The sequence below is a fragment of the Nicotiana sylvestris genome, chromosome 5, assembly GCF_000393655.2.
Source record: "Nicotiana sylvestris chromosome 5, ASM39365v2, whole genome shotgun sequence".
Taxonomy (NCBI): domain Eukaryota; kingdom Viridiplantae; phylum Streptophyta; class Magnoliopsida; order Solanales; family Solanaceae; genus Nicotiana; species Nicotiana sylvestris.
In genome coordinates this window covers 145,623,493-145,639,228 of record NC_091061.1, presented here as the reverse complement: position 1 = coordinate 145,639,228, position 15,736 = coordinate 145,623,493, and the positions used below count along the sequence as shown (strand labels likewise).

Below are 15,736 nucleotides of genomic sequence, written 5' to 3'. Positions count from 1 at the left end.
TTATGTCATTTTTGATGTGTGTGCAAAATTTCAGGTCATTTGGACGTCGTTTGGTCGACTTTTTGATCGAATTCGGATTTCGGAAGTTTTTGGAATTCTTAGGCTTGAATCCGAGGGTGATTTGATGTTTTGATGTTGTTTTGAGCATTCCGAAGGTTGGAACAAGTTTGAATTATGTTATGGGGTGTGTTGGCATGTTTGGTCGGGGTCCCATGAGGCTCGGATATGTTTTGGAAGAGTTTTTGGAAGATTTTTTCGTTTTGAGCATAAGCATGTAATGATCCAAAGATCCATTTTTAGTTCTAGATATCGAAATTTGATTTCGAGACTTCCGAAATTTTGATAATGAATTATAGGACTGATCTGGAAAGTTTGGTCTAATTTCATCAAGTCGCGATTGGGTTTTTGACACGAAACATGAGTTAATTATTTAACGAGCGAAATGGGTATTGAACTGAGCAAATGAGCTCTGAATTGAGTTTCGACTGAAGGGCTATGTTCATATTATTATTTGTGACTCATAGGAACAAGAATCATCGAATTCCGAGTTCGTATGATGGAGTTAGAGCCTATTTAGTGAAAAGAAAAGTTGTTGCAATTTTCTGGGCAGTTTCTGCATTTTTCGCACGTGTGACAGTAACCGCACCTGCGTGAACAGTACCGTGTACAGTACCCCGTGAACAGTACCGTGTACAGTACCCCATGAACAGTCGTGAACAGTACCGAACAGAATATTTTTCCATTTTTACCAAATTGGAGCTCGGGGAGAGGCGATTTTCGGGAGATTTTCAGAGAAAACAACGGGGTAAGTTTTCTTAACTTAATTTTGGCTAGATTACCCGAATCTATTACTAGTTTTGGCATTTAATTGGTGATTTTAGTTGGGAAAATCTTGAAAACCCTCTTGGTTTAATTTGAAGATTTGAGGGTCGAGTTGATGTCAGATTTTAGTAAAATTGGCATGGTTGGACTCGTGGTTGGATGAGGTTTCATATTCCGTAATTTTTGTTGGGTTCCGAGATATGGTCCCCACGGGCGAATTTTGAGTGCAATTTCGGGTTTTTAATGGAAAATGTAGAATTTCATATGGAATTAATTCCTATAATTTTTATTAATGGAATCGAATTATTGTGGCTAGATTCGAGGCATTCGGAGGTCGATTTGAGAGACAAAGGCATCGCGAGCTAGAGGATTAGCCGGTTCGAGGTAAGTAATGATTGTAAATACTGTCCTGAGGATTTGAAACCCCAGATTATACGTCGTTGTGTTACTTTGAGGTGACTTGCACGCTGGATAACGAGCGTGGGGTAGAGCACCGCTGGGGATTGTGACCTAGTCCATCCCGAACGAATATTTTAATCCGTATTTGATAGTTAATTGTTTGACATTATTATATTTTTGGGTTGTATGCCATGTTTGAGGCCTTGTGCCGACTTGTTGAGACCCTTAGGGGCATTTTTACTATCTTTACTCACTCTATTTGTTTGAAAGCATATTCTCAGTCATGTTTTACCTGTTTATTGCTCAAATCTGGCTTTATCACTATATTCTTAACATGTGGAAATTGTTTTGGGCTGAGTTCCCTGTTTTACTGAGATAGACCGAGGGTCTGATTGTGAGATTGATGACTGAGATAGACTGAGAGTTTGATGGTGAGGTTAATGACTGAGAGAGGCCGAGGGCCTATTTGTGAGGATTATATATCTATGGATCGGGCTGCACGCCGCAACAATGTATATATATATATATATATATATATATATATATATGGATCGGGCTGCACGCCGCAGCGATACTTATATGGATGGCTGCGCGCCGCAGAAATATAGCGCTTGGGCTGTAGGAGCCCCTCCAGAGTCTGCACACCCCCAGTGAGCGCAGTCGACTATTTATATGGATCGGGCTGTGCGTCACAGCGATGCATGGATCGGGTTGCACGCCACAGCGGTTACTTTGATTTCAGTTATTGTGAAAGATATGCGGATCGGGCTGCACGCCGCAACAGTTACTATATGGTACCAATTGAGCGTGAATGCTGAGTGCGAGTACTGACTGGTAAGAGTTGAGTCACGAGTGACAGAGAGGCTATCCTGAGGGGCGATTGATATATACATGCATATGAGTGGTGTTTTGCCTGAGAGGCCTGTTTATGGACTTATTGATTTCACTCCTCTTAAAATGAGTTTCTATCGAATATGTTGATTTATTGACTATTTTCACTCATCTTTATATTGAGCCTCTGTGGAAAGTTGCACAAATGTTTTAAAACAACTTTTATTTAAACTGGGGTTTATGAGATGTTCAGAAATTAATCACTGATTTGACATTGGGTATTTCCATTGAGATTTTCAAGTTATGAAGTGTTTGTGATTACTGTTTTGCCCGAGGGGCTGTTTTACGAACTATGCTTTGTCCAAGGGGCCGATTATGACTTTAATCTTTATTATTATTTTAAATGGTATTGAACCCCTACTGAAACTATTGGAAGGTATTTCAAAGATGATTTTTACTAAAAAGCTAGATTTTAAAAGGGAAGATTGACTCGTATTATGATTTGAAAGCATGTTGTGTTTATTGAACCCAGCGTAAATGTGGATTCATTGTTTCCTACTGCTCAGCCTTTATTTACTCTTATTACTTACTGGGTTGGAGTACTCACATTACTCCCTGCACGTCGTGTGCAGATTTAGGTATATCAGAACCCGGTAGCGGGTGTTGATAGCTCAGTCGCGGAGTCATCAGAGTTAGCAATGTGGCTGCATGACGTTCGCAACACCGCTTCCTTCCCTTCATTGTTGTTACTGTATTTAGTACATTTTTAGACTTTTGTTGTACTCAGACCTTGATAGTTGCTCATGACTAGTGACACCCCGATGTCGGGCTGGTATTTTATTCCACACTGTTATTCCAGGATTTTATTATGAAACATTATTTAATTTAAAGACTTAAAAATAATTCTTAATGCTTAAAGGATTAAGGTGAGTGTTTTGTCGGCTGGCCTTGTCTTTACAAGAGGCGCCATCACGACCAGGCCGGTTTGGGGTCATGACATTTCTGTGAACGATTCGTTAATTATGTCATACATCTTTTTCCAAAAAATTTCAGCAGAAGATGCCTAAAAGTTCTTCTGTTCACTTTCCTAATACTTGCCACTAAACATGAATCTGCAGGATGAGTTTGATTTGCGTTGTTATAACTTTTAATGGGAGTTGGACTCCTAATTTCAAATACTTGGATCATGATACAAAACTTGTTCTACTTAATAAGCACATATCATTCAATACTTTCCTGAAGAAAATTAGTGAAGTTGCAAATATTGATTCAACCAGATATGCACTAAAAGTATGGTTTGATATCAAATTAAATACAAGCAAAGGAATGCTTGTAACTTCTGATGAAGAACTCAGTATCTGTATACATTTGCTTACAACTGATTCACCCTACAAGAATTGCCACTTCATCATCGAAAAAATACAACCTTCAGAATCTGCAGTATTCAAACAATCTCTTGCATATGCGATAGATTCAGAACCTTTTGCTGATTATCAACATGAAGTAGGACAGCCAATAATGGAAGTAGACAACGAGCAACAACCTTCTAACATTTCAGCTGCTTCAGAATATATAATGTTGCAACAATTACCCCCTCCTCCAATAAATTCAAACCAGTTTGTCGATGACCAAGAAGAAGAAGGACAGCTAATAATGCAAATTGACAACCAACATACAATCCAACAAAGCTTTTTGTTACCTTCTGCAATGATAAGCAACAACGATGATGAAGTAAACATGGAGCTTATACCGATAACATTAGATAGAATTGAAGAAATTGCTGAAAGTTCTTGTGCTTCTCAGAAATCAAGAAAAAGAGTGAGGAGAAAGCTGAAAGAATCTCCATCATGTAAAATACTTAGGCACGATGCGTTGCCTGAGGAAGTAAGAGTTGGATCAATTTTGGAGAACAAACAAAACATGACTAAATTTTTTTGTAGTTTGGAGATAAACCAGAAAGTTGAATTCACTGTTGTTAGATCATGTTCAAAGAGATACGAGCTGAAATGCATCGTGGACAAATGTGGTTGGAATGTACGTGCTACCAGAATAAAAAATTCCACACTATTCAGGGTGATAAAATATCATAACATCCATGAATGCTCGGTTGATGCAAGAAAATCAGATCAGAAGCATACTACATCAAATTTATAAGTGAAAAAATTATAGAACATGTTCGAGACAAAAAGATAGAGGTTACACCAGCCTTTGTAGAAAATGAAATGAAAAAGAAATTTGGAATTGACATTGGTTATCACAAGGCATGGCATGCTATTCAAAAAGTTGTTGCTTGCATAAAGGGAACACCTAAAGAGAACTACCAGATTCTTCCTTCATACCTACACATGATGGTGTGCAAAAATCCAGGAACGTACATAAGCATAAAAAGAGATGCGCAGAATAGGCATGCAAAACAATACTAACCATCAGCCTGAAGTTTCAAATGTTCCTATTTGAAAAACTTCACACCTTATGATTTGTTTTTTTGTGTTTTACTGTACAGATTTGCTTGCATGTTCTTTGCTCTTGCGGCATCAGTAGTTGGTTGATCCTACTGTAGACCCGTTATTGCAGTAGATGCAACGTTTTTAAAGTCCAAATATCGTGGTGTTCTATTTGTTGCTGTATCAAAGGATGCAAACAATCAAATCTTTCCTCTATGTTTTGGTGTAGCAGAATCAGAAAACAATGAGGCATACATTTGGTTCTTCGAGGAAATGAGAAAAGCAATTCAAGTCCGTCGTGAATTGGTTTTCTTGTCAGATAGAAACCAATCAATTGCAAATGGGATTAAAAAGGTTTTTCCTGAAGCTCACCATGGTATCTGCCTCTATCACTTTGAGAAAAATTTAAAGCAAAGACATGCAAAATCCACGGTAGTAAATCTTTTTCAAAGTGCTGCAAGGTCATACAAACGTGAAGATTTTAATCAGTTAATGTCCCAACTCAAAAGTATTGACAAGAAAACATACAATTACATAATGGAAGATCCCCCAGAGAGATGGGCTCGTTCGTGGTTCCCACGGCGACGTTATGATATGCTAACAACAAACATGGTAGAATCAATGAATTCCATTTTACTAAAAGGGAGAGAAATGCCTATTTTAAGAATGTTAGATTTCATCCAAGAAAAGTTGGGAGAGTGGTTTTACGAACGGAGAAAAAAGGCAAATGAAACTTTTCACAAAGTATCAATATGGGCAGAAGAAGAGATGACTAAGAAGATGGACTTAGCTTGTAAAATGTTTGTGAGTATATTTATTAACTTCAGCTTTTTATATCTGTTGCAGTGATTTACTGCTTACATTTAAAAAATTTCATACTTTTTCTTTTTGAAGCAACAATACACTAATATAGTTTGTCTTAATTTTTTATTCTTTGTTAGGTGTTCAACCTTGATTCAATGTTGTTCAGAATAAATAGTGAAGGAATCGAATTTATTGTGGACTTAAAGAAGAGAACTTGTGACTGCTTGGAATTCCAACTTGATGAATTGCCTTGTCCACATGCAATTGCTGCTATTAATAAGAGATATCTGGAAAAATCTAATTACTGCTCAAATTGGTATTCAAAGGAAACATGGTTGAAAACATATAAAGGACAGGTGAATACCATGGGAGATCCAAAATCATGGGATATACCACAAAATGTACAATCTGAGATCACAAAACCTCCCGATGTAGAGATTTTACAAGGAAGAAGACAAAAGAAGAGGCATATACCTGTGACTGAATCAGTACCATTCAAGTCTACCAAATGTAGCCGATGTAAATAAGTTGGGCATAACAGAACAACTTGCTTGTTGTCTCCAGCACCTCATCCATATTCAAAGAAACACACTGAAAAATACTCCAACCTTCAATAATCCTTGGTCTGAATTTAGACTTTCATTATTGTATGACATATTTGAAATGTGATTTTTTTCATAGGAATAAAAAAAGAAGCTATTAGACTATTTTATATACTGCTAAAGTATAAATCACTCATTTTTGTTGCGCAGGCTTACATGTTTAGTTGCATTTTAAAAAAGTGTGCAATGACTTCTGCGAGAAAAAACTTCAGGTTACATTATGTGAAATACATTTCCTTAACACAAACAAACACACACATACACACACTCAGACACACACACATACGCGTACAGCACATAAAAGAAAGGCATGTACAAACAAAATCTTCAGCATCTCTAAGCTGAAGTTATAGAAAATGAACTTAATAACTTCAGCATATTCGTTACAAAAAAGCACAGCATAAAAACATAAAAAAAGAATTATAAAAACTAAACATAAAAACCAACTAAGAAGTATAAAGCAAATACCAACAAATAACAAGGATAATGCAATAGAAAGTTAAGAAAAAAAAGGATGAGAATTACATTGATACAAAAAGAGATGAGAACAACACACAAAGTACAAACAAAAACATCAGCTCTCTGGGCTGAAGTTATACAAAATGAACCTAAAAACTTCAGCTCTCTGGGTTGAAGTAAACAAAAAAGCACAGCATTAAAACATAAAAAAAGGATAACAAACACTAACAATCATCACCACCACCATCATCATCATCACAGTACTCCTCAATTTCTCTAAATATCTCATCATCATCAGTATCGGAGATAACTATAGGGTAGTCGGGCAAAAGACCACTAAATCCAAGGAGATCAATCTTCAACTTGTCGAATTCATCACGCAGCTGACTTTGTTCGACGATTACTCTGTCCATAAGAGGAAGAAGAGTCTTCAGGTTGTTTTGCAGCTTGGAATAGTCGTTCCAGCTGGGAAACTGAAAACTATCAAACTGCTGTACAACCTTGTCGAACGAGGTTGAATAACCTCCACAACTACGTTCCAGGTTACACTTGTTCTGGAATGATTCATTGGCAAAGAGCTTTGGTCTGATTCTCTCCCAATCAACCATTATTTGATCCCACAAAAGCATAAGATTAGCTATCGGTTTGTTATTGTACCACTCACACTTCAAAGTTTCCCACTTCTGCTTGATTTCATCAAAATTAGGCTTCCTACTTCCGCTTCCACCAGACATTCTTTCTTTAACAAAAGCTGAAAGACTAAAAATGAATATAAATTTAAAGAAATATGATGGAAGTCTATGAATGACTATGAAATTTTCAAGTGAAGAGATTGTTAATATAGACAAAAAGTTCACCTAATCAATTAAATATCTATAAATGTAAAAGTAACTTTTCAGGTGTTTTTACTGTTTTACGTTCAGAGAAATTGAATGAAACAAGATAAGTAGGTGGTAAAACAAGTATGTGGTAAATGCAAAAAGAAATGTAACTTCAGCCTAATAAGCCCACAATTTTTCTATAGTAAAAAAATAACTTAAGCCTGAAAAATAATTTTTCGGATCATTTACTATATGGTCAAATAAATTTAAATGAAAAATGAAGTAGGTGACAAAAGACAAAAAATAGATAGTAGATGCAAAAAAGATAAGTATCAACTTAAAAAAAATACCAAAACATGCTGAAGTTTTTGTCATAAGCTTTTTCAAAAACTTCAGTCCAATGTGCTGAAGTTATTTAATTCATTTCTAAAACTTCAGCCCATAATAAGCTGAAGTTTTTTATCGTGCATTCAATAGTTTTGTTGTAAATGCTTTTTCAAAAACTTCAACTCAATATGCTGAAGTTAGTTAGTTCATTTCTGAAAACTTCAGTACTTGATGAGCTGAAGTTTTTCTCCTGGACTCGATAGTTTTTGTCGTAAAGCTTTTTCAAATAACATCAGCTCCATGTGTTGAAGTTATTTACTTTATTTTTAAAACCTTCAACACTTGATAAGATGAAGTTTTTGTCCTGGACTCAATATTTTTTGTCATAAAGCTTTTTCAAATAACTTACGCGATTAAGTTTTTGTCCTACATTTGACACTTTTGTTATGACTTTTAACCAAAACTTCAGCTTAAAAGCAGAAGTTATTTACTTCATAATGAAGTTTAGCATATTTGAATCAATCCAAGTATACTAAAAAACTGTAATGCGAATAGAACAAAAATTTAAAAGACATCACATAAATCATAAAAAATAATTTGTATTCACACAATCCAATTTTGTTTTCGCTTACATCCTTAAAAAAAAAGAAAAAATTAGTTTTTTGTTTACAAGTTATTCTCTATTCAAAAAATTGACAGAGTGCCTTCATATTCTCCATAGTCATATCCTAGTTGCTCTTCTTGGGTTTCTTAACAAAACTCCATGAACCTTCACTACGTCTTCAACTGATTCACAAAAGCGGCAATACGAGCACTTTTCTTTACCACCTTGTACGGACCTCTGAATTACATCTGCCATATTATTGCATTTTCCACATATGTGCATCTGGTAGGACTCACTAAGTGTGAAAAGGCATTCATGCAAATTCGTTGTAGCACCATGAGCTATAAGACAATCACCCTCCATTTCACCAAATTTAATTCCACCAAAGCGTTTTCTGTCAGACACAGGTTGACAAAGTTTAGTACTATGATTTTTTTTAGCAACTCTCGTCTTCTTTCATAAGAAAAAAAGAAGAAAATGTTGGCAAAGACATGCTTATTGGTGTGCAGCTGGAATTCGTGGGAAGCAAAGATAATGAACGAGAAGTCCAAAAAAATTCATATGTGAGGGAGAGTGGTGTCACGACCCAATTCCCGAACCCGCTCGTGATGGTGTGTCTCGTGAAGACAAGGTCAACCAGACCAAAACGGGACACTCTTTAAGCATTTAATTAACATAAACAGTAATAAACATAATATAATATCCATAGGTTGCGAAAACTTTAACGATAACAATAGTGGAAACCATCTCGACACAGCCCACACCGGGGTATCACAAGTCATGAGCTACTACAGAATCTGGTATAAGTCTACAAAGTACGGAATCCGATACAACAGTCTGAAGAAAACATAAAAGATAGAGGATAAGAGAGACAAGGGTCTGCGGACGTCAACAGCTACCTTGTAACTCCAAATCACTGCCTAGCCTGGAAGGAATCAGCGCTCAGGTGCGGACTCTGCTGTGCCTAAATCTGCATACACGGTGCAGGGAGTAATGTAAGTACTCTGAATTAGTGAGTAATAATTATAAATAATGACTGAAAGTATGAAAACACATAAAGGCACAAGGCAATTCCATATCAAGCAATAAAATCACTTAAAGCAGTAAATCAGTGAAGAAATCAAATGATATTCCTTTTTAAAACAAGTAAAATCGGTAATTTAACAGGTGAATAACAAGTAGAAATCCGCCCCTCGGGCACAGTATCAATCGCTCAGAACAATATCAGCCCCTCGGGCTCACTCTCAGCACAGTATCAGCCCCTCGGGCTCAGTATCAATCACTCAGAACAGTATCACCCCTCGTGCTTACTTTCAGATCATAATGGGTACCCGCGCTCACTGTGGGTGTGCAAACTCTGGAGGGGCCCCTTACGGCCCAAGCGCTATATCAAGCCACCTCGTGGCATTATCACTCGGCACTCGGCCTCACATCACTCAAGCCACCTCGTGGCATATAAAGTATCCAGGCCCTCAGCCTCATATCACTCAGCATATCCTCACATATGGCCCTCGACCTCACTCAGTCCAAAAATCATCACAAGCCCCTTGGGCCTTAGTAAAACAGTAGTTCTCAGCCCAAAACATGATGTCGAAATATCATTTAAGTTTCAAATCTGAGTAAAAGTGGCTGAGTTTGTAAAATAGTAGATATCAACAGGACTGAGTTCAAATAATAAGTCAAGCAGTGAGGAAACAGTGATAAAAATCCCCGAAAGGTTCAAATAGTTGGCACGAAGCCCAAATATGGAAATCAGCCCAAATCATGATGATAACAAATGAATTTCAGTCAAATACGCGGTAAAATCATCAATCAGGACGGACCAAGTAAGAATCCCCAGTAGTAAAAGATACCACGCTCATCATCCAACGTGTATCTTGCCTCAATATAGCACTACGATGTGCAATCCGGGGTTTCAAACCCTCAGGACATCATTTACCACCATTACTCACCTCGAACTGGCTAATTCTCTAGCTCGCGACGCCTTTGCCCCTCGAATTGACCTCCACGCGCGTCGAATCTATCCAAAATCAGAACGAATACGTCACAATATGCTAAGGGAACAAAGCCCAAGCGAAAACATTCGAAAAAATATCAAAAATCCCAAAACTAGCAAAACCAGAGCCCCGAACCCACATCTCGAAATCGGGTAAAATTTACATTTTCAGAATCCTCATACCCTCACGAGTCTAACCATACCAAAATTATCCAATTCTGATACCATTTTGTCCTTCAAATCATCATTTTACATTTTTGAAAGGTTTCATAATTTTCTTCCCAAATTCCATGCCAAATCACGAATTAAATGATGAATTCAGTAATAACATCATGTATTCTAGCCAAATCTGAGTGAAAATCACTTACCCCGATGAATTTCTTGAAACACCTTCAAAAAATCGCCAAAATCCAAGCTCTCTAGGTCAAAATATTAAATAAAACCCAAAACCTCATATTTATAGGGAACACCTCAGATTTCAGCCTCCGCGGGCCGCACCAAAACGACCGCAGGCTGCACAAGCCAGTGCAGTCCACGCAAAAACAACCGCGGCCGCACAGGCCTTCCTCTACAATGACAGGTTTTAGTATTTTGGCCATAATTTTTGTTACAGATGTCCAAATTGTGATATCTTCACATTTCTGGAAACTACACACGAAGGAATACAACTTTCGTTTTTGAATCACTTCAAAATTCCTTGTAGATCAAAAGATATGAGCTTCCGAAGTTGGACCAGCGAGAAGGTTCTTCACCGCGGCCGCGGCCCCTTTTGTACGGTCCGCGCGACACCTACCGCTGCCGCGCCCGCTTTTGTGTGGTCCACACAGAACTCACTGCGGGCGCACTCATTTTTGTACGGACCGCGTGGGTGAGTTCCGGGGCCTTCAAACCTTCTGGACCTGCTACGGCTATGATTTTCATACTAAAACATCCCGGAACACCCGAAACTTCAAACTAATTGTACCAACACATCCCATGACATCGTTCAAACTTGCTCAACACTTCGGAACGCTTACAACAACATCAAATCACCAATTTAACATAGGATTCAAGCCTAAGAACTCCAAGAACGCTTAAATTATGCTTTCGATCAAAAGGTCTATCAAATCTCGTCCGAATGACCTGAAATTTTGCACACACATCCCAAATGACACAACGAAGCTACTGCAACTCTCGGAATTCTATTCCGACCCCTATATCAAAATCTCGTCTATCAACCGGAATTTGCCAAAATATTAATTTTGTCAATTCAAGCCTAAATCTTCTCTACAACTCCAAAACCCATTCCGATCGCGCTCCTAAGTCACCAATCACCTCCCGAAGCTAACTGAACCATCAGAACTCACTTCCGATCCTTCTAACACATAAGTCAATATCCAGTTGACTTTTCCAACTTAAGCTTTCTTAAAAGAGACTAAGTGTCTCATTTCTTACCAAATCTTCTCCGAACTCGAACTAATCAACCCGATCACATAAAACACGAATAACGAAGCGTAAAAAAGCTAAAATGGGGAAAACGGAGCGGTAATTCATGAGATGACTGGCCGGGTCATCACATCCTCCCCAACTTAAACAAACATTCGTCCTCGAACGAGTCAAGAAACATACCTGAAGCCTCGAATAGGTGAGGATATCTACTCCGCATCTCCCGCTCGGTCTCCCAAGTAGCCTCCTCCAAGGGCCGATCTCTCCACTACACTTTCACTGAAGCTATACCCTTTGACCTCAACTTCCGAACCTGACGACCCAAAATAGTTATTGGCTCCACATCAAAGGTCAAATCATCATCCAAGTGAACCGTGCTGAAGTCCAAAACATGAGACGGATCTCCAATATACTTCCGGAGCATAGGAACATGAAATACCGGATGCACACTCGACAAACTGGGTGGCAACGCAAGCTCATAAGCCACCTCCTCAATCCTCCGAAGCACCTCAAAAGGCCCAATGAACCGCGGACTCAACTTGCTTTTCTTCCCAAACCTCATAACACCCTTCATGGGTGAAACCTTCAGCAAGACCTTCTCACCAACCATGTAGGACACATCTCGAACCTTCCGGTCCGCATAGCTCTTCTGACCCAACTGCGCTGTACGAAGCCTCTCCTGAATCGCCTTCACCTTCTCTAAGGCATCCTGAACCAAATCTGTCCCCAATAGTCTAGCCTCGCCGGGTTCGAACCAACCAACCGGAGATCTACACCACCTCCCGTACAAAGCCTCATACGGAGCCATCTGAATACTCGACTGGTAGCTGTTATTGTAAGCAAACTCTGCAAGCGGTAGAAACTCATCCCATGAACCTCTAAAGTCAATAACACAAGCATGAAACATGTCCTCCAATATCTGAATCGTACGCTCGGACTGTCCGTACGTCTGAGGATGAAAAACTGTGCTCAACTCCACCTGAGTACCCAACTCTTGCTGAACAGATTTCCAAAACTGGGAAGTAAACTGAGTACCTCAATCTGAGATGATGGAGACCGGAACACCATGCAACCGAACAATCTCCTGGATATAAATCCCTGCCAACCGCTCTGAAGAATAGGTAGTACACATAGGGATGAAGTGTGCGGACTTGGTCAGCCGATCCACAATCACCCAAATAGCATCGAACTTCTTCAAACTCCGAGGAAACCACTCACAAAATCCATGGTGACTCTTCCCACTTCCACTCGGGAATAACCATCTGCTGAAGCAATCCACCCGGTCTCTGATGCTCATATTTCACCTGCTGACAATTGAGACACCAAGTTACAAATCACACGATATCTTTCTTCATTCTTCTCCACCAATAGTGCTGCCTCAAATCCTGATACATCTTCGCGGCAACCTGATGGATAGAATACCGTGAGCTATGGGCCTCTTCCAAAATCAACGCTCTAAGCCCATCCCCATTGGGCACACAAATCCAGCCCTGCATCCTCAACACACCATCATCACTGATGGTAACACTTCTGGCATCACCATGCTGAACTCTGTCCTTAAGGACAAGCAAATGCAGATCATCATACTGGCGCTCTTTGATGCAATCATATAAGGAAGACCGATAAACCACACATGCCAACACCAGACTAGGCTCCGAAATATCCAATCTTACGAACCGATTGGCCAAGGCCTGAACATCAACTGCAAGGGGTCTCTCCCCAACTGGAATATACGCCAAACTCCCCATACTCACTGCCTTTCGGCTCAATGCATCGGCCACCACATTGGCCTTTACCGGATGGTACAATATAGTGATATCATAGTCCTTAAGCAATTCCAACCATCTTCGCTGCCTCAAATTAAGATCCTTTTTCTTGAACAAATGCTGAAGACTGCGATGATTGGTGAATACCTCACAAGATACACCATACAAATAATGCCTCCAAATCTTCAATGCATGAACTATGGCAGCCAACTCCAAATCATGAACAGGGTAGTTCTTCTCATGGGGCTTCAACTGACGAGAAGCATAAGCAATAACTCTACCCTCCTGCATCAATACACAACCAATCCCAACTCTCGAAGCATCACAATACACGGTATATGAACCTGAAGCTGATGGTAAAACCAACACTGAAGCTGTGGTCAAGGCTGTCTTGAGTTTCTGAAAGCTCTCCTCACACTCGTCCAACCATACAAATGAAACACCCTTCTGAGTCAACTTGGTCAAGGGCGATGCGATAGATGAGAATCCCTGAACAAACCGGCGATAATAGCCTGCCAACCCAAGAAAGCTACAAATCTCTGTGGATGAAGACGGTCTGGGCCAACTCTGAACCACCTCTATCTTCTTCGGATCAACCTGAATACCCTCGCTGGACACCACGTGCCCCAAGAAAGCCATTGTACTGAGCCAAAACTCACACTTGGAGAATTTTGCATAAAGTTTCTCCTCCCTCAATCTCTGCAACACAACTCTCAAATGCTCCGCGTGCTCCTCCTGACTACGCGAGTACACCAGAATATCGTCAATGAATACAATAACGAACGAATCCAGATAAGGCCGAAATACACTGTTCATCAAATGCATGAACGCTGCTGCGGCATTGGTTAGCCCGAAAGACATGACAACAAACTCGTAATGACCATATCTAGTCCTGAAAGCAGTCTTAAGAATATCTGAATTCCTGATCTTCAACTGGTGATAACCCGAATGGAGATCAATCTTGGAGAACACCCTCGCTCCCTAAAGCTGATCAAATAAATCATCAATGCAAGGCAAATGATACTTGTTCTTAATTGTTGCTTTGTTCAATTTCCTATAATCAATGCACATTCTCATCGTGTCATCCTTATTCTTCACAAACAAAACTGGTGCACCCCAAGGGGACACACTAGGCCGAATGAACCCCTTATCTAGGAGTTCCTGAAGCTGTTCTTTCAGTTCTTTCAACTCTGCTGGTGCCATATTATATGGCGGACTAGAAATGGGCTGAGTGCCCAGCACCAGGTCAATACCAAAATCAATATCCCTGTCCGGTGGCATGCCCGGCAGGTCTGCAAGAAACACATCGGGAAAATCCCTCACAACTGGGACAAAATCGATACTAGGAGTCTCAACTCCAACATCCCTCTCGAACGCTAGATATGAAAGACAACCCTTCCCAACCATACGTTGGGCCTTCAAAAGAGATATCAATCTACTAGGAACATAATCAGTCACACCATGCCACTCGATTCGTGGTACACCCGGCATAGCCAAAGTGCTAAGATAGTCTAGAATAGCACAACATGGAGATAGCCAATCCATGCCCAAAATGACATCAAAATCTACCATGCTCAATAGCAATAGGTCTACTCGGGTCTCCAGACCCCCAATAGTCACCACACATGACTGGTACAAACGATCTACAACAATAATATCGCCCATCGGGGTAGATACATGAATAGGTAAAGCAAGAAACTCATGGGGCGTACCCAAATAACGAGCAAAGTATGATGACACATAAGAAAAGGTGGAACCGGGATCAAATAATACAGAGGCATCTCTGTGGCAGACTGAAACAATACCTGTAATGACAGCATCTGAAGCAATAACATCTAGCCTGCCTGGAAGTGCATAAAAACGGGCCTGACCGCCCCCTGATTGACCTCTCCCTCTGGGGCGACCCCTGGCTGCCTGATCTCCACCCCTAGTTGGCTGGGCGGGTGGTGAGGTAACTAGAGTAGAAGTCGAGGGCTGACCCCTCTGCTGAGATGAACTAGCAATACGACGAGGACACTACCTCCATACATGTCCAAACTCTCCACACTCAAAACTACTCCTAGGTGCTGGAGAAGGGGACTGAAGGGAACCCCTCGCACCGGAGTGACCAACTGATGCACTCGGCATAGAAGAACCCTGAGCTGATGGGGCACGAGATGAACTCTGGGCTGGGAGGGCGCTGAGTGAAGGCTGACCCTGCTGTGACCCATGATAACCATGACCTGAAGATGCCCCATGATAACTTGGGCAAGCTGACTGAGCAGGCCTGAAAGAACGGCCTCTACCATGCTGAAACTGGCCCTTCAAAGGAGCACCACTATAACTGCTAGATCCTCGAGGCCTCCTGGCCTCCCTCTCCTATCGATCTTGACGGCGAACCGTCTCAATCTCGCGAGCGATATCGACCACCTCCTCGAACGTAGCACCTAACACCCT

The 15,736-nt window shown here is 40.2% G+C and overlaps 1 protein-coding gene across 1 annotated transcript; it reads left to right on the top strand.

Moving 5' to 3' along the window:
* Positions 1–2,961: 2,961 nt before the first annotated feature.
* LOC138869452 (uncharacterized) lies at positions 2,962–5,827 on the top strand. Its single transcript, XM_070147070.1, has 5 exons — positions 2,962–2,978; positions 3,171–4,086; positions 4,170–4,423; positions 4,613–5,300; positions 5,438–5,827. Exons 1-5 carry the CDS (start codon positions 2,962–2,964, stop codon positions 5,825–5,827), a joined length of 2,265 nt encoding a protein of 754 aa, XP_070003171.1.
* The last annotated feature ends 9,909 nt before the right edge of the window (positions 5,828–15,736 follow it).